This window comes from Geotrypetes seraphini, chromosome 16, assembly GCF_902459505.1.
Source record: "Geotrypetes seraphini chromosome 16, aGeoSer1.1, whole genome shotgun sequence".
Taxonomy (NCBI): domain Eukaryota; kingdom Metazoa; phylum Chordata; class Amphibia; order Gymnophiona; family Dermophiidae; genus Geotrypetes; species Geotrypetes seraphini.
In genome coordinates this window covers 36,249,667-36,268,813 of record NC_047099.1, presented here as the reverse complement: position 1 = coordinate 36,268,813, position 19,147 = coordinate 36,249,667, and the positions used below count along the sequence as shown (strand labels likewise).

The 19,147-nt window shown below is 43.1% G+C and overlaps 1 protein-coding gene across 5 annotated transcripts in view; it reads left to right on the top strand.

The window, feature by feature from the left end:
* PIP5K1A (phosphatidylinositol-4-phosphate 5-kinase type 1 alpha) overlaps positions 1-19,147 on the top strand; it is a 37,429-nt gene that overhangs the window by 3,662 nt on the left and 14,620 nt on the right. For 3 of the 5 annotated variants that reach the window (XM_033923649.1, XM_033923654.1, XM_033923653.1), the window contains exons 2-8: positions 11,316-11,350; positions 12,563-12,655; positions 12,926-13,056; positions 13,987-14,104; positions 14,463-14,615; positions 15,162-15,461; positions 18,372-18,577. In XM_033923649.1, the coding sequence (XP_033779540.1) occupies positions 11,316-11,350; positions 12,563-12,655; positions 12,926-13,056; positions 13,987-14,104; positions 14,463-14,615; positions 15,162-15,461; positions 18,372-18,577 (1,036 nt within the window). Of the gene's footprint in view, positions 1-9,022; positions 9,075-10,906; positions 10,947-11,315; positions 11,351-12,562; positions 12,656-12,925; positions 13,057-13,986; positions 14,105-14,462; positions 14,616-15,161; positions 15,462-18,371; positions 18,578-19,147 lie in introns of those variants that run through there. The other 2 variants (XM_033923650.1, XM_033923651.1) reach the window with 2 other exon arrangements.

Below are 19,147 nucleotides of genomic sequence, written 5' to 3'. Positions count from 1 at the left end.
AGGCCCTCTGTATGTTTATCATAATCACAAAAGTAAAAATAAAACAGTTTAGCTATAAATTTACAATTTAGCTATAAATGACAATATTATTATTAAGACTTAGCCAAAAGGAAAGATTTATAAACTATAAAGAGTTTTACCTCACGCAAAATTGTCATTTCTTTAATAAGACATTAGCTATTATTTTTCTGAGGCCCTCCCAAGTACCTACAAATCCAAAATGTGGCCCTGCAAAGGGTTTGAGTTGGAGACCACTGCTTTAGAAACACCTGAGCTAAACAACAATGTCAAAATAACCCAAAATAATAAATATTAGTGCAGTGGGCAACCTCGGTGTGGAGGGTCAGCGAAGGGAGAACTTCTCCAGCGCTTCACACCAGAAAGCAAAGGCGACAAAGCCCCTGCCTGCACACCAGGAGTTGGCTGGGGGGGTTCTCGGAGTGATTTCTGCTATTTATTTACACCTGTTATATTATTAGGTTTTCACTGTGGTTTAACACTGATTTTGATTCATGCGCACATAAGAACATAAGAACATAAGAACTGCCATCTCCGGATCAGACCCATGGTCAATCAAGTCCGGCGATCCGCACACGCGGAGGCCCAGTCAGGTATACACCTGATGTAGTTTTAGTCACCCATATCCCTCTATGCCTCTCATAAGGAGATGTGCATCTAATTTGCCTTTGAATCCTAGCACAGTGGATTCCTTGATAACCTCCTTTGGGAGAGCATTCCAGGCGTCTACCACTCGCTGCGTAAAACAGAACTTCCTGACATTTGTCCTGGACTTGTCCCCCCTTAGCTTCAAACCATGTCCTCTTGTCCGTGTCGTGTTGGACAATGTAAATAATTTATTTTCCTGCTCTATTTTATCGATGCCTTTCAGCATTTTGAACGTCTCGATCATGTCCCCTTGCAGCCTTCTCTTCTCAAGGGAGAACAGTCCTAGTTTCTTGAGTCGTTCCTCATATTCCAAGTTCTCCATACCTCTTATTAACTTCGTTGCTCGTCTCTGCACCCTCTCTAACAGTTTTATATCCTTCTTTAGGTTGGGAGACCAATGTTGGACACAGTATTCCAAGTGTGGTCTGACCATTGCTCTATAAAGCGGTATTATGACTTTCTCCGATCTACTCGTGATTCCTTTCTTTATCATGCCTAACATTCTGTTTGCTTTCTTTGCCGCTGCCGCGCATTGTGCCGACGGCTTCAGGGTCCTATCTATCAGTACACCCAGGTCCTTTTCTTGTTCGCTCTTACCCAGAGTTGCGCCTGACATTCTATACTCGTATTCCTTATTCTTACTACCTAAATGCATTACTTTGCATTTCTCCACGTGAGGCAACCAATGATGGTGTGCGGGCAGGGGCTTTGTAGCCTTTGAAGCGCTGGAGAAGTTCTCCCTTCGCTGACCCTCCACATGAGGTTGCCCTCTTCACTAATATTTATTATTTTGGGTTATTTTGAGATTGTTGTTTAGCTCAGGGTGTTTCTACAGGCAGTTTTCACCCTCAGAACCCTTAAGACTGTTTGTTGCCTTTTTATCGAGTCTTTTGACGTATCTGTGGCAGCGTTCTTTTTGGAGTCAAGTAACGTGTGGTAGACACAGGATATAGTCATTTTTGGTGAAAACCACGCAAGAAGTTTTTAGCGCCGGCCAGCACACTGAGAGAAAGCAATGAAAGACAGCAGGATAATGACTGCAGTTACCCAAAGTCCTGTGCGGGCAGGGCAGAGCTAGGTTTGGAACCCTCCAGATTCTGCTCTCTCTCTCCCTAAGTCTGGCTATCTCCAGTTATTTTTGTACACGTGGCGTGGGTGTACGGCATTTGTCTGCACTTGTGTAGTAAACAAAAGACCAGACTGAGCATTTGGGGGGGGGGGGGACGTGTGTAATCATCGCTAGCCAGCTTACAGACAGTTCGGCCGAATGCTGGAGTGAAGATTCACCGAGAATAGCAGAATGATTAGACTTCTTCATAGCTTTATTCATCTTGGTAACAACGAGGATGTTGTGCGTACCGGCCTCACAAGGAAATTAGAGCAAAAGAGCATTGTTGGCGTATGCTTGCGTCTGGGCATTTAAATTTAACGCGGGAAAGTGCAAAGTGATGTCCGTAAAAGAAAGCAATCCGGACCGCTCTGAATGGAGACCCCCCCGGCAGAGCTGCATCGCTTGTCTTCTCTCCCCAGCCTGCCCTCCTCCCTTACGCACACACTTTCTCCTGCCTTGCCAGTTCGTTGGCATCCATCTGAGAAACCGTCCTGATCGTTGCACGTGCTTAGCTGCGTTTGTGGTTGCTGAGTTTGGGCGGTGGCACGTGATGCTTCTGATGTCATAAACTGTCACACAGGCGTCTGTGTCATAGTGCATTCTTTTGCATAGCACAATGCCATCTGCATGACTTGTTTCCTCTTCCGGGAAGATGGGAGCTTCCCTTAAGCGTAGTCTGAATTCTGCAGCTTGGATAGAACCGATTAAGAAGTAAAGAGAGATTCTTCTTCCAAATCTTGGGGGTTACTGGAATCCCTCCCAGACGGGTGTTAACACTGCTGGGTGCCTTGACTGCATTCATAGGTAAATGTTGATCTCCCAGAGCAGGGTACAGTTGCTGAACTGTTTCAGTAGGAGTGTCTGTTGATCCTCTCAAAGGCAGTTATTGTAAGATGAATGCACAGCTGTTTATTTTACCCTCGAGCACAGTCTCTCTTGACAGACGCTGGCAGGGAAACCCAGGCTTCCTTGCCAAGCTCCAGGTTTGACTGTGGATTCTTTAATAGCACTAAAGCCGTCCAGAACACCCAAAATGCCGTGTTGGATCTCTGGAGCCCAGCAGTCTGTCTCCAGCAGAGGAGTCCAAAGAATAGATCTGCTCCTGGGATAAGCAGTGCCTTTCCCCAAGACTACCAGACTGCTAATGGCCTACACTCTTAAAGAGACAAGAGAGATGTCTATACCAACCGTTGGTCTCATTTATTTAAAACAACATATATAAGGTGTAAAAGTCCTAGGTCTTTATAAAGACCAGATGAAGTCCCAGATGAAAAGAACATAAGAATTGCCGCTGCTGGGTCAGACCCGTGGTCCGTCGTGCCCGGCAGTCCGCTCACGCGGCGGCCCTCTGGTCAAAGACCAGCACCCTAACTGAGACTAGCCCTACCTGAGTACGTTCTGGTTCAGCAGGAACTTGTCGGAGGGTGTTTTCCCCTATAACAGCCTCCGGAAGAGCGTTCCAGTTTTCCATCACTCTCTGGGTGAAGAAGAACTTCCTTACGTTCGTATGGAATCTATCCCCTTTCAACTTTAAAGAGTGCCCTCTTGTTCTCCCTACCTTGGAGAGGGTGAACAACCTGTCCTTATCTACTAAGTCTATCCCCTTCATTATCTTGAATGTTTCAATCATGTCCCCTCTCAGTCTCCTCTGTTCGAGGGAGAAGAAGCCCAGTTCCTCTAATCTTTCGCTGTACGGCAGCTCCTCCAACCCCTTAACCATCTTAGTCGCTCTTCTCTGGACCCTTTCAAGTAGTACCGTGTCCTTCTTCATGTACGGCTGGAATCACTGCACTGCTCTTAATCATTCCTTTCACGTATGCGCGGCCTCTTGGCGTTTGGGGTTTCAGAACGCCAACACGGTAGGCTTGCACATCTTCTCTTTTCAACCTCCAGTTTTTTTGTGAGTGTTTTGCCAATATTTTTTTCATTCAAATCATCATTCTTTGCCTAGCAGCTTTCATTTTAGAAAGAGAAGACTACGTACACGTGCCCTGAGGAAGGCAATTTTGTTTGCCGAAACCCGGATCCTAGTTGGGACTTTTCCTAGGATTCTTTTCATCTGGGACTTCATCTGGTCTTTATAAAGACCTAGGACTTTTACACCTTATATATGTTGTTTTAAATAAATGAGACCAACGGTTGGTATAGACATCTCTCTTGTCTCTTTGTTGTGTTCTTTGTGCTTTTCTCGAGGCTAGTTCGCTTCCTTTTTCCCCTACACTCTTTTTAAGCCCACCACCACCTCTGGCCACAAATTTCACATTTTAATTGTGCACTGAGTGAAAAACGAGTTTGTTCTAAATACAGTATTTCTACGGTCTGTGTCCTGCAAGTGGCAATGACACATCAAGAACACGTATTCTATGTACTGTATATTGTACACTCATAACAGGATATGAATGGTATGTTGATAGCCAGTTGTCAGTTTGCAACATTGCTGGACTGTTTAATCAAGTACTGAGAATGTGGCTGCCGAAAACATAACATAAAATCAATTTCTAGACCGCATAACCAGAAAGTTCTACGCGGTTCACAAAAGATTAAGTATTCATCAACATCGGAAAACAAAAATAGAGACCTAAGAAGATTAAGTATTCATCTACATTGGAAAATAACATAACGTAAATCTTTATTTATATACCGCGAAAGCCTTTTGGTTCGAGGTGGTTTACAGGAAAAATGGCTGAGGAGAATCAACGAGCTACAGCAATGGAGAGAGGACTGAAAATTGTATAGCTTGCAGAAAAGGAGATTAAGCAGGAACATAAGAATTGCCGCTCCTGCGGCAGCCCCTAGGTCAAAGACCAGTGCCCCAACTGAGACCAGCCCTACCTGCATACAGGTTTTATAAGGAGGGAGATAAATAGGTAGGAATGTTTATAGTCTTAGAGCAGGGGTATCCAACCTTTTGGCTTCCCTGGGCCGCATTGGCTGAAAAAAATGTTTCTGGGGCCGTTCAAATGCTGCAGCAAGACAGAGGAGGGAGCTGGCAAGAAGGTAAACACCCAGGGGCAGCAGAGGAAAACACTGCATCGCCCTCAACCGGGACCACACAAAATCCTTCACGGGGCCGCAGGTTGGACACCCCTGTCTTAGAGCAACAACGTGAATCGGGAGTCTTTTCATGGAAAATTTAAGGTGGGTCATCCTGTTTGGGGAAGAGGAGCGTTTTTAGGAGCTTTCTGAGGTGCATGTAGGAGTTTGATGATCTGACCAGTTGGCTCCATTTTTGGAGGCTGCTTGGTAGGTAGGGTAGGAGTCTGTTGATGAATCGGGTACATGCTTTGATTGAGGGGAAGTCGAAGAATGATTGAGGTCGAGTAGATCGTCCGGGTCTGGCGAATGTGAACTGATTGGTGAGGTAGGTGGGCAGTAGCTTTGTAGAAGAGACATCTGAATTTGAAAAGTACTCGATAACAATAGTTTTTGGTAGAAAGGTGTGATGTAGTTTCAAATCTAGGTTAATATCTGGTAGGTCTCGTAATCTTCACCTCTGAAAACCCTGAGCAACAAGTATCTTCTGTTTATTCACTCTGGATTTCCAGCTGATTGTGAGATCCTCAAGGTATGTCTGTCCATCAGTCCTTTAGGACCACACGGCAATACACTTCTTCCTCTTTATTCGCTGTGATAGGGGGTTGACAGAACCGCAAACACAGAAAAACCGCAAATAACGTTTTCGTATGTTATTTGCTGTTTTCTGTTAAAAACCCTCATGAATATGGCGAAACTGCGAATAACAGGGTGGGAGACCTGGCCTGTTCCTGAAGGAGAGGCAAAACACGGTGAAGAAAGTTCTGGGAATCGGCGATTTTTCTATGCAAGCTGTTGTAATTTGGGGGGAAAGAAGAGCCAGCATGCTAAAAACAGTGACTAGAGCGCCTTTCGGAAAATAATTAAGACTGCTCTGTTCAATAGATTTATTTCCTAGTCAAAATATTCCCTCCTTCAACAACTATTACTCTTCGTGGCTGGTTCTACGCTCCCTCTCCATTTCTATTCTGTAATTCGCTGGCCATCCAGCCCCTTCACTGTAACATGTTAATACTATATTGTAGTTCGCTGATTGTAATTCATTGGTCTTTAAGATTTACTAACTATTCCATCTCTTAAGGTTATTAATACTAGACGGCAATTCATTTTCTCTGTTACCGCACCTCAGACGTGGAACGCCCGTCCAATTTATTTAAGGGAAGAGCAGAATCTTGAGAAATTCAAAAGTAATTTAAAAACATTTCTCTTTAAAGATGCTTTTGGTCATTAACTAAATACTCCATAGGTCAGATTATTTTTACTGTATCATATTATATTTTCTATTTGTTGCCCATTTTGTATTTTTCCCTTTTTGTTCTACTTTTCTATATTGATATTGTATTTCATCTCTCCCCCCCCCCCTTTCCTTGTGTATATAAGTTTGTTAAGCTAAACTTTTAATCCCGAATGTCATTATGTATTGTTTTGTAATGTATTGTCTCCCATTAATTGTAATTTTAATTTGTTCATCGCTTAGAAATATGATTAAGCGATTAATCAAAACAATTATGAAACTTGATTATAATTCGCTGATTGTACAGCTCTCTCTACTGTGAACCGCCTAGAAGTCGTAAGATTATGGCGGTATAGAAAAATAAAGTTGTTATTATTATATTAATCGAAACCGCGAAGGCTGAAACCACAAATGCGGAGGGAGAAGTGTAAGGGGAGTTTGGGGACAGCTAGCCCCAAATCCAGCTTAGAAGTAGTGTCCCCAGATGTTTTCCTCGCAGTCTTCTGCCGCAGATCCTAACCCAGAGCAAATGTCTTAAGATTGGTGAATTCTGGTAAAACCAGCTTCGTGTCACCAGCTTACCCTGGATAAAAATAATGCAGCTATTGTGTTGATATGGGGCAGGGCTCGGAGGGTGCTTTTTTTTTTTTTTTAAAGCAGCATAATTTTGTGTCTTTATTTGCCTCCTGTAATTTTGGAGCAGAGTTGTGGCTTCCGAGATACCGTATTGCAGCATAGATCTTCCCTTTTGAACAGGAGCTTGTAGCATGTCGTAGAGTGGCTTTTGTTCTCACTCCGAACGTTTTGAATCATGGGATAGCTGTGCTTTTGTGCTGACGCATTAGTAACCTCATCGCTTGGGAATCGCTGGATGGCAGACTCGGGGCGAGAGGTTACAGTAGCAGGAACTTTGGCTCCTCTTAACTGTGGCTTCTTGCCAGGATTCTCTGTGAGTAAGCAGGAAGCGATCCTTGCGTTGCTAGTCCTGCTTCTCGGTGCAACTAGAATTTCTGACCTGTGAAACCGCCATGAAGTCATGTGACAGTTTGCACGGGGCACGTGTCCGGAGGCTTAATTTGCAATCACTTATAGTATGATACACGTACCCTGAGCCCCCCTGTACAATGTACCTTATGGAGGTCCGCAGGATTGCTTACAGGGAAGAAGTGTTGCATTTTTTTATGGAAACATCATTCTGACCAGTGTATATTCATCAATATTGTAGCCTAACAATGGAAACACTTCATAACTTTTAAAATTGAGCAAAAGAGGCTGTAAAAGACCTTGTTGAGATTTTATTCCCCTTTGCATGTGTTTTGTCTGGTCTGCTCGCATGTCTACCCCGGTTCTCAGATCTTTCATCTTTTTATCAATAGTTTGCCATGGAATTTGCTGCATGAAGTTTCTCTGTAATTTCTTTTTCTTCAGCATTCACCTTTTGGTGGAGACGTGACCTAGCGGTTAGAGCAGCTGCCTCGGCATGAGTTCGATTCCCACTGCAGCTCCTCGTGACTCTGGGCAAGTCACTTAACATTTCATTGTCCCGGAAAGAAGTACCTGTCTGACATATGTAAACTGCGCAGAAAAAGCGGCATATTAAATCCCATTCCGTTTTGCTGGTTCTCTGAAAGACTTTGGGACGTTCACAGTTGAGAACGCTTTTGGAATTTGTTGCCGGAGAATGTAGTGAAAGTGGTTAGCTTAGCAGGGTTTAAAAAGGGTTTGGTTAATTTCCTAAAAGAGAAGTCCGTTTTTAAGATGGTTTGGGGAAATCCACTGCTTATTCCTAGGATAATCAGCATAAAATCTGGTTTTCTCCTTGGTATCTTGCCAGGTACTTGGGACCTGGGTTGACCACTGTTGGAAACAGGATACCGGGCTTGATGGCGCTTCAGTCTGTCCCAATATGGCAACTCTTATGTTGTTATGCTTCAGTCAGGCCTGGGAATGGAGGAGGTGCCTGTGAAGGCCAATGTTTGTGTTTTCCTGTGTGTTCCTTCATTTGTCACTGAACCCAGCTCCAGATAGAGATCTATAGGACTTCAGACCCATGCAAATGTTAATCTTGGCAGGTGACGTCCTAGAGAAGAATGCTCATTCTAAGGTAGTACAGTAAAAGACAGCAAAAAAAGACCCTCATGATTATCCATTCTGCCTAACAAGGTGGCCCAGAGCTGGGCCCTCCACTCTGTACAGGCCCCAGTCACCCATGTTCAAGTGCTGAATATAAAGTCAGTACCTTGCCCACCATATAGGCAGCCAAATATGATGGGAATTATTGATGACAGTATTTAACTAAGCTGCACACCACCTTTACTCCCCCCCCCCCCTTCCTTTGCAGTATGTGAAATAAAATGATCTAACTCACTGGAGTTGCCAAAATTTCACCTGTCTCACGTCAATTGCGGGACTCAGGCTGTCTGGCATCAGTCTTAAGGTATGCTGTATGGATGGGCATCTAACTTGTCTTCCCTTTCCCCTGGCTGGATATATTATTACACTCTTGTACTCGGAGCACGGCTCAAACTAGGAGTTCAGTTACTCTTGGGTCTTCTTCTAAGTTCTCCATGACGGAGAGATTAGGCCACACATCACAAATGCTTTTCCTCTATTGTCACAGAATGTGAACAATTTCTAATCTTTCAATATGACGCACTGTTCACGTCTTTCAGGTTCTCTTTGATTCTCTGTAGACTAAAGCGGGGATCTCAAAGTCCCTCCTCGAGGGCCGCAATCCAGTCGGGTTTTCAGGATTTCCCCCATTGAAAGCAGCGCATAGATCTCATGCATATTCATTGGGGAAATCCTGAAAACCCGACTGGATTGCTGCCCTCAAGGAGGGACTTTGAGACCCCTGGACTAAAGTCAGGTGAACTGGGATTGCCCTTAAGATGTGGAAGACAGTAAGATCCTCATAAACCTGTGTTTGTTCTTCTCTGGTGCTTTCTGTTGAATTTGTTCCTCTTTTTCTCCTTTGTCTAGTCCTGAGCTTTATGTGCTGTGGGAGGTGTGCAGGAGATGCTCGGAGAGGTAGATACTGTGTACAGGAAGCACCGTGTCTGCTGTCGTCACTTGCATGCCCTGCCCGTGAAAGGCATGTTTTGGTTCATGGGTGTAACAAGCTTGTGCAAGTTCCTGGCAGTAACCCTGGAAAATGCTTCTCGACTTTCCGCAATATGTAACCCTTTGTTAGAGCCAGCGTAAGAGGACTGACTGATGAATCTGGCGGTCCCGCGGGTGCTCTCTGCAGGCATTGGCCTGTACTGGTTTCAGGTGTCAGATACAGGTATACATCTGCCGTTTTTGTTGACTTCATTACCAGCTTCTGGCAAGAAGGAAAAGACTGGCATTGTGTAGATCAAGGTATTAACAGTAAGTACAGGATTAATGTCTGGTCCTGCATTTCTCAATGTATGCTACAAAGTGCTGGATTGTTGTAACGTAGGGAGAGCCCCTCTTTTTTCAGGATGTCATCAGCTCATGTATGGTATGAGGCCAGATCCCCTCCATTTCCATGTGGTGTGGGGTAGTACCAGTGGTTCTCTCGTTTTGTGTATCTGGAATATTATAATTTATTTAGTTTTAATCTAAGGACCAACTTGATGTGAGCAAAAATTTTTCTCCATGAGCAGAGGACCTACTTGACACGACCGGCAAAATTTCAATTACCTGAAACTTAGGCGCCGATAGGCATCCGAGTTGGGAGCTGAAAAATTAGACCCGTTAAGACCTGGCCTACCTCCAGAATGCCTAGGTGGGATTCTATAAACATCGTCGAGTGGCACCTACAATGTGGTCCTCACTAGGCACCATTTATAGAATCTGGCCCTGAATCCAAGATCTTGAATTTCTCTGCATTTGTACAAGTTTGCATTCATTAGATGATACCATTGACTAAATTATTATTACATCGTTACAATAGACAATAGACTGTTTTCAGTCCAATTCTTTATATGTGAGTTTGCAAACAATTGGACCCCCGAGGAAGGCGTGTTTGCCGAAACACAGACCGTGTTGGATTTTTACCACTGTATTTTTATCATTGTACTTTTTTCATTGAATTTTCATGTTTTTATATGTCGGTATATAATAAATTATCTCCAGAACATCTGTATCCACATTTTTCTGAGACCGCAGATATCAAATCTTGCCTGGGTATGTTTTTATCCTTTTATTTCAAAACAGAAATCCTAGAGAATAGGAAGATCTAGTCGTTGCGCCTTGTGTGTGTCTCCGGTTTGGGATGAGAGCTTAATTTCTTGTGACGCACAAGAGTCCTGCTCAGCTTTTTGGCTACCCTCCCATGTTTACGTTGATCTGAGCCCATGCTTGCTTGACTGTGTATTAGGTGTTTAATTTTACTGGCAATACTGAGTGCAGTGCTAACCAGGCTGTGCTTCAGGCTTGTGCACTGTGTGTGGGGAGGAGACTTTGTTTGGGGCGGAGAGAGGGATTGATCATTTTAGTAACTTTTTTTTCCCATTTATCCCATGCTAACATGAAATAGCACAAGCTAACACAACTGAAAATGCTCATTACTAGTAAGAGAGCATGAGAGTTTTAAATCAGGGGTGTCCAACCTCGGCCCTCGCCAGGTCGGGTTTTCAGGATTTCCCAAATGAATATGCATGAGATCTCTTTGCGTACAATGGAAGCAGGGCATGCAAACAGATCTCATGCAAATTCATTGGGGAAATCCTGAAAACCTGACTGGATTGTGGCCTTCGAGGACCGATGTTGGACAACCCTGGTTAAAATCAATGCGTGCCAGGCAGAGTACATTCAGGCTAAGAAGTGCAAGGGAGTCCCTCTAGTTAACCAAATGCACCGACTGGAACGACTCTTGTTCAAATAACTCCAGACAGATGTCCAGACAGATGTCGGGCTCCCGTTCTTTAATTGGTAAGTAAAATCAAGATGTCAAGAACAAGTCTGTGGACCTGACATTGTGGTGGAGTTGCAGCCAGCAGAAGACATGATTCATGATATTTGCAGAGATAATAGCAGTTCTGACCTCTGTGGAAGTCTGAGCACGTGTTGGGAATGGGGGAGGATGGTAGTGGATTATATATAACTGCTACCTATTACCTGAACGCAGGTAGCTGTGAGCCAGCGTAATTGCTGAGTATAACACGCCCTTAATACCTGCATGTAAGTGACGGTATTTCTCGGGTTCTTGCACACAAAAGAAACGCCAGGGGGGCTAGGATGTGAAGAATTCTCTTTCCTTCATGCTAAACCTCTCTCTTTCTGATCTTTTCATGTTAACAGGAGCTGTCACTTTAAAGAAAACAGCCATATCCGAGGTAAGTCACAGACTTAAAAATGCTTTTTGCAATTTGGGGTGTTAGTTTATATCCACCAGAGAGGCTAAAGTTGCACAGAAAAGTGGAGCTATTTCTATTGGGAGCCAGGCTTTATGCTTCAGCAGTGCACATATGCGTTTGTGGTAAGGTGGTGGATAGTCCCTGTGACTTATCTTCTCTTGACCTGCACATGTCATGGGTCTCACTTCCAGTAGAAAAGATCCTCTTGGTTTACTAACCTGTCCAGTTGCATCATTTCTACTATTCCACCTTAGACCCTAATACTCAATCTCCAGCCACCTCTCTTCCTCATTGTTATCGCCACTTCCTGTATTTGTCGTAAGCATGCTTCTGTTCATCACCATTTTGATCACAACCGTCTGTGATGTAAACAAACTAAAGCAGCCTGAAGATTATCGCCAGTCAGCTATAGCGATCCCAGCAGGCTGCCGTCGGCCTCCGCAGCACGCTCCCTCTGCCCTGGTCCCGCCCCTCCTCTGACGTGAAGAGCAGCGGTGATTACGCCGGCGGCAGGCAGGGATGGAAAAGTGGGTCAAATCTTGGCGATGGCAGGAATTGTCTGGCAGGCCAGCTAGGGGAATCATGCTGCCACTTCCAAGCCTGGATTAGCAATTAGATGAGATAGAGAGGTGGTGGGAGCTCTGGAATTAGAGTGAGTGAGAGGGTCAGGTATGCCATGTGAAAGCGAGTAAAGAGAGGGGCTTGGTGTGACTGGAAACCAGATCTGCTCACCCTTTTCCTTCGCCTCAAAGACAGTGTCCCTTTTGTTCTTCATTTTCTACATCCCTCCATCTCATCTTTTCTGTCTCTCGTCTTACCATCCCCCTAGCTTCAGTGGAATCCCTTCTCCCGCAAAGAACGTTAAGCAGTTTCATCAAACAACTTTATTTTTAATAAAGGAAAATACAGAGTTGCAGCAATTGTGTCAGATGTGTCTATTAAACAGATTCAAAATAACTTTTTCTGAAGAATCCACCCTTGAGCTGCTGCTATAAACTTTAGGGCTATGTTATTCATTTTTATTTGTAAAAGTTTGTGCACCCTAAAAGCCCCAAATCATCTGACAGAATTCATCTTAGGTGCAGATTGTTCCTAGGCCACTTGGCAAGTGATATAGCTTATTGCATTGTGAAAGGGAGCTGTCAGCCAGAGCAAACAATATTAAAGCGATTGTCTCTCCCTTATTTCCAGATGCCTGGTTCTTCTGGACAGCCCACCAGCCAAACTATAAAGAGGATTGGCCACCGTGGAGTGGATCCCTCAGGTGAAACAACATACAAAAAGGTATTCAGCACAAGATTATTGGACTTTAGTCCTCCTCTCTGCGTTTAGGGACCAGGAGAGCTTTTACATTAGAGGAGCACAGTGTCCGCCATTAAAAAATGATGACAGGATGCCTGGAACAATGTCTCGCTACATCAGCAAGTAAAGTGAATCGTAGTTACTGCTGTTATAGATAGGCAGTAAGCTTTCTCAAGCGCAGCAAACGATTTAGAACAAAATGGCAGACTGCAGCTCTAAGTGCTTCTTACCCTTCCTGCTCTGTATCCACAGACAACCTCCTCTGCCCTTAAAGGTGCCATCCAACTGGGCATCACGCACACCGTAGGGAGCCTGAGCACTAAGCCTGAGAGGGATGTCCTCATGCAGGATTTCTACGTGGTGGAGAGTATTTTCTTTCCCAGGTAGGAACTGTGGGGTATGAATTTATTTTTTAATACTTTTCACTCATTACATTATCATAATGAAAAAAAAAAGGCATTCATTACCATGATCAATTCCATACAAAATTCCTTTTCAAGCCCACATTAATGGAGAGACATACTACAATTTCAAATCAAAAGTTATAAGTAATTAAAAGGAATAAATTTGAAATCCACCCTTATGGATTTTGATGTATTCCTAACTTGATAGGGATTATTCATTTATTCCTCTTATCTCAGTAGCGAAACAAAACTCATCAGTCGTAAGTAATAAGTCATTTCTTTTCTCTGGCTATTAAGAATTGTAACTGTATGGGATCCCAAAATACAAATTCAGTGTTTGTAACTTAACAAGGCACTTACACGGAAATTTTAAATAAAATGATGCCTGAAGAGCTAAAACTCTAACTTTTCATTTCAAAAATTCTTTTCTCCTTACTTGAGTAGCTCTAGAGACATCTGGAAAAATCCTAACTAAATCTCCGCAAAACTTCGTTAGCCTATTTTTGAAATATAACTTCATCAATAACATCTTATCCATCTCACTCATGCATGTTATCACCAGGGTAGACCGTGTCTGGATCATATCCTGACTATCTTCCAAAAACTCTGTCAAATTAATTTCGGTTGATACCAAATGGTTTACATCTTGGGCAGATTCTAACTTTTTCTGAGGAATATAATAATTATTAATAGGAAAATTCTCTGCATTGGGTAGTGGTATGAATTTATTATGCAAATGTGCTGAATCTGCTGGAAGTAAGCTGTACTGGAGAAGGGGAGTGTTTACAGATGTAGCAGTTGAAAGCTGCAGCCCTGTGAAGGAATGTTTATTTTCCAGGCTGCATCTCTCATATTGTGCCAGGGGAACTGAACAAGAGACTGACACATTATCCTCTCTCTGTTCCGCAGCGAGGGAAGCAACCTGACTCCTGCCCATCACTATAATGATTTCCGCTTTAAGACGTATGCCCCCGTGGCATTCCGCTATTTCCGAGAACTCTTTGGCATCCGGCCCGATGACTATCTGGTGAGTTCTGTACCTTCAATGGAATCTCATAGCTCTGTTGCTGGCATTACTGGAGGAACGGGAGGCGATGCTGTTCTTCCTGAGAATTCCTTAGTTTTCTCTGTTTATATGGCAGGTGGATGTATGTGTAGAGAGGCTGTTTCTGCATTAAAATGCAGAATGCCCATCTAATCTTATAGAGGTAAAATTCTAAAAGTCTCTCATTTAAAATCTGTTCCAACTTGGGATGCATTTTGGTTTATTTTCTCAAATTATGCTTTTTGGAGTACGAGAGCCCAGAGAAAGTGCCACCAACTAGCAAACTTTACAGCTTCCCTGCCTGTTCATGCCTCCGTCTTTGTGCCTTTCTCTGCTGCAGTACTCCCTCTGTAACGAGCCGCTGATTGAGCTCTCCAACTCCGGAGCCAGTGGCTCCCTCTTCTACGTGTCTGGGGACGATGAGTTCATCATCAAAACGGTTCAGCACAAGGAGGCAGAGTTCTTGCAGAAATTGCTGCCAGGCTATTACATGGTAAGTGCTGTCAGGATGAGAGCAGACCAACTTTGGCCCACAGCAGAAGCATCTGTTTGACCTGGGTGGATGGGACTGGGGGGTCCCAGGAGAGAGAATGTCATGTGTAACTTTGCTCAATAAGGGTTTTCATAAGTTCTACAATGTTTATAATTCCTGAGATGACTTTGACCCATAAAACATCCCAGAATCCCTTCCATCTCCACTCATCACTCAGTACAATAAATCCAGACACCAAATGACTGCATGCCAGCCTCATCTCCCTTTGCCAGCAAAGCTGAGCTCCAGGGTCATTCAGTGATATGTGGCGCACAAGATCAGCAGCAGAGTAAGTACAGGATGGCACAAGGTTTACCAGGGACCAGAGTTTTATCAACCAGTATTGTCTGGTTCCGGGTGTATAGATTATATATGTCACGAGTCTCGGATTTTGGCTGAGGAGAGTGTGTCTGAAGCAGTGTGGGGTTTTTTCCTGCTTGGGTGAGGAGGGGGAGACTCGGGAAGGAATGTTTTTTCTCTGAATTTTGTATTAACCTTCTTTTCCAGAACTTGAACCAGAATCCACGTACACTGCTGCCCAAGTTCTACGGCTTGTATTGTGTGCAGGCTGGTGGCAAGAACATCCGAATTGTGGTGATGAACAATCTCCTTCCCTGCGCCATGAAAATGCATCTAAAATACGATCTCAAAGGCTCCACCTACAAGCGCCGGGCCTCCCTAAAAGAGCGGGAGAAGCGCTTCCCCACGTACAAAGATTTGGATTTCATGCAGGATATCCCAGATGGGCTCTTCTTAGACACTGACATGTACAGTGCTTTGTGCAAAACCATCCAGAGGGACTGTCTGGTAAGACTTTGCTATGGCCTGAGGAACGCTGCTCTACTGCATGGGCAGATTTAACCCGAGGAGAAGTGTGATTCTGCTCATGTTCCAGCTTTCATTTCAAGGCTCATACTGTAGATCTCACCCCATGCAATGGTTAAAAACTTCTCTAGTGATGAGACTAGGCTGCTTCACCCTCACCACAGTGGCTGGTCTTAACCTGCCAGGGATGAGGACCTGTCTTCTTAGTCGGACCTGTGTTGACAAATCCCAATTAAAGAATAAGAAAATACAAAGGCTAAAAATATAGTTTCAATAATAAAGCTCTTTATTGGATGAAAGGAAAACCCCCAAAACAGAGCATTTGAACATAGAAGAATATTACACAACATCGTCAATCACTTACAAAATGTTAGTTTTTATTAATGTTCTTATGAGTCACATCTGCTTAATTAGTATATTCCTGTTTCTAAGGTTACAGGCTAATAGTGTGGTTTTCCTGCTGTTTCCCGTTTCCATATGTTAACTCTAGCTCTTATCTTCATTTTTAAACCTGTATTTTTCTTTTTCTTTTATGGAAATTTTTTAACGTATCCAAACAAGTATACAGAATTTGGGAATTTACACACAAAAAAATATAGAAATATTGTTTCTTAATACAACTTAAATCAGTCTTAGAAAATCAGAAATCCCATCCAGCCCACATCATTGAGGAGAAAGACTTGCATTACATAACATAAAATTCCGTAATCAATAAGGGATAACCATACCCTTAATTTTATAGAGGCATTTAACTATTTAAACTCCTGTTTTCATTGAAATTATCATCACCAAGAAAGGAAAATTCTACCCCAACTTACAAAAAGGAGGTTACTAAGAATGTTCAAGAAAATGCTCTAATTGAATAGGATCAAAAAATACGTAATCTTTATCATGAAAAAGTTACCAAACACTTACACGGAAATTTCAGAAAAAATGTGACACCGGATTCCACTACCTTCGATTTCAAAGCTAAAAAAGCTTTTCATCTAAGTTGGGTTACTCTTGCCACATCTGGAAATATTTGGATTTTAAACCTGTATTTTTCTCTGTAGCAAGCTAAGCACAAGTAAGCATTTTATTTCTTTATATAATGCAGAAATTCAGCTTTCATATTATTCTGTCAGTACAAAGAACTTTTCTATCTCGGCTGCGTCTAAACCAGGGGTGTCAAAAGTCCCTTCTCGAGGGCCGCAATCCAGTCGGGTTTTCAGGATTTCCCAAATGAATATGCATGAGATCTATTAGCATACAATGAAAGCAGTGCATGCAAATAGATCTCTTGCATATTCATTAGGGAAATCCTGAAAACCCAACTGGATTTCAGCCCTTAAGAAGGGACTTTAACACCCCTGGTCTATATGTTCCACCTCTGCCTACAGCCTAAGCCAAAGGTGTAGAAGTCCCTCCTCGAGGGTTGCAAGTCAGTCGGGTTTTCAGGATTTCCCCAGTGAATATGCATGAGATCTATTAGCATGCAATGAAAGCAGTGCATGCAAATAGATCTCATGCATATTCATTGGGGAAATCCTGAAAACCCGACTGGATTGCAGCCCTCGAGGTGGGACTTTGACACCCCTGCTCTAAACTATGTGTCGGTTGTTTTTCGTTCTTTCCATCACCTGTCTCTCGCCTACTAAAGGTCATCAGATAGGCATTTTTCTCTCTCTTCTATGTGCCTTTCCTGTAGACTACATTTTCTTCTTTCTTGACCTCGTCGTCAATGGCCCACACCTCTCCCAACCACTGCTTTAGAATTTTTCTTTTTTCTTGTCCCTCATCAGTAGTAGTAAGCTACATTCCAACCGCATTGCTCCGTTCTTTCTCCTGCTTTGTTGTCCCCATACCCCAATTTGCAAATGCCTGCCTCGGCATAGACTTACACGTTTCTCACTTAATACTCAGCATCTCAAAATCTCCAGTCACTCATATTCCAGCCATGTTGTCTCCCAAAGGCCAAAAAAGGGCTTTTCCTCTTCTTGAACTGACCTGGGGAATCGTCTTTTCCATATGCACTGATTCAGGGCTCTTCCCAACTCAATAAAGTGATTTAGCATGTAAGAGGGAGGCCCTGAGCCTCCATCGCCACGGCTTCTGCTCTCCTCCCCAATGATGGCTCATAATAATAATTTTATTTTTTATACACCGCCTAACCAGGAATGGTTCTTGGCAGTTCACAACAAATAAAAACTGATCATTCAGTGAAGAATACAATTTAAAATGGAAATACATCAGATAATAAAACCTAAGAAATGCATAAAATTTTAAAAAGATGACAGAATACAATTAGGATACAAATTTAGCAAATCATTGGGTCATCAATAATTTTCTAGCCTATTTTTTCCAAACCAGCCATTTAATTTAGCAGCCTGAAAAGAGAGAGTTCTCTCAAGAAATCTTTTATAACAACACAATTTAACAGAAAGAAATGCAAACAAACTCTACGTGTGAACTTATTTGAGTGGTTCAAAGAAAAATGAGAAAGAAGGTAGCCAGGTGACAAGCCAAAGATTGATTTATAACAAATACAAGCAAAACTTAAACAAAAATCTGGCCTCAATCGGCAACCAGTGAAGTTTCTGATAATATGGCGTAATATGCTCCCATTTTTTCAAACCAAAAATCAATCGAACTGCAGTGTTTTGAACCACTCTCTCAATTTTCTTATAGGCACCCAGATAGATAATATTACAATAGTCAAGAATACTTAACACAGATGACTGCACTAACAGACAGAATGAAGCTTCATCAAAATATTTCTTAATGGTGCGAAGTTTCCAAAGCTGGTTCATCTGCCCCCTAATCGTCCTTAGACTAAAGATTTGCTCGACACCCTCGGGAAACCTGACTCAAACACCGATCTGCTACAGCAGAGTTTTCTTTTGTCCTCTCTAGGTTTTGCAGAGTTTCAAAATCATGGACTACAGCTTGCTGGTGGGAGTCCATAACCTGGACCAGGCACAGAAGGAATGGGCAGCGGTGGACAGGACTGTTCTTTCAGACACGCGGAGACCAGCGGGACAGAAGGCACTCTACTCCACAGCAATGGAGTCCATCCAGGGAGAAGCTCGGCATGGAGGCCCCATAGAGACTGATGACCAGTACGTGTTCCCTTCTTTACTTATCTGACTTTGAATATCTGGGCGCAGGGATTGGCCTCATCCATTTCGGTGCTACATCCTGCAAGTGGGGCTGCTGTTGGATAAAGTTGGGTCCATGATTGGCTGTCGTGTGGGTGTGGTCATCTATTAGATTTCTGCATAAATTACATTACATTACATTAGAGATTTCTATTCTGCCATTGCCTTGCGGTTCAAGGCGGATTACAAAAGAATTACAAAAAACGTATTACATGAAGAAGATATCTGGTAATTTCTAGTGGAGATAAGGAGTAGATGAGGTTGCTTTGTTGAATCGGGAAGGAAGTGGGAAGGAGCTAGCTGTATTAAGTCGTTTGCAGGAATTTCTTGAAGAGTAGAGTTTTTATTTCTTTTCTGAATGAAGACCAGAGTGCCCTACCAGTCAGCCAGTTGATATTCTGACACTGTGAGTGGATGGGGTTGCGTTTGAAGATTTAAATGCTCAACACTGACTTGCTCCCTCCTCCATCTTTGGTCCTTTAACCCCATCTATCCCAAGCATTACCAGATTCCACTGGTAGATCATTTTGG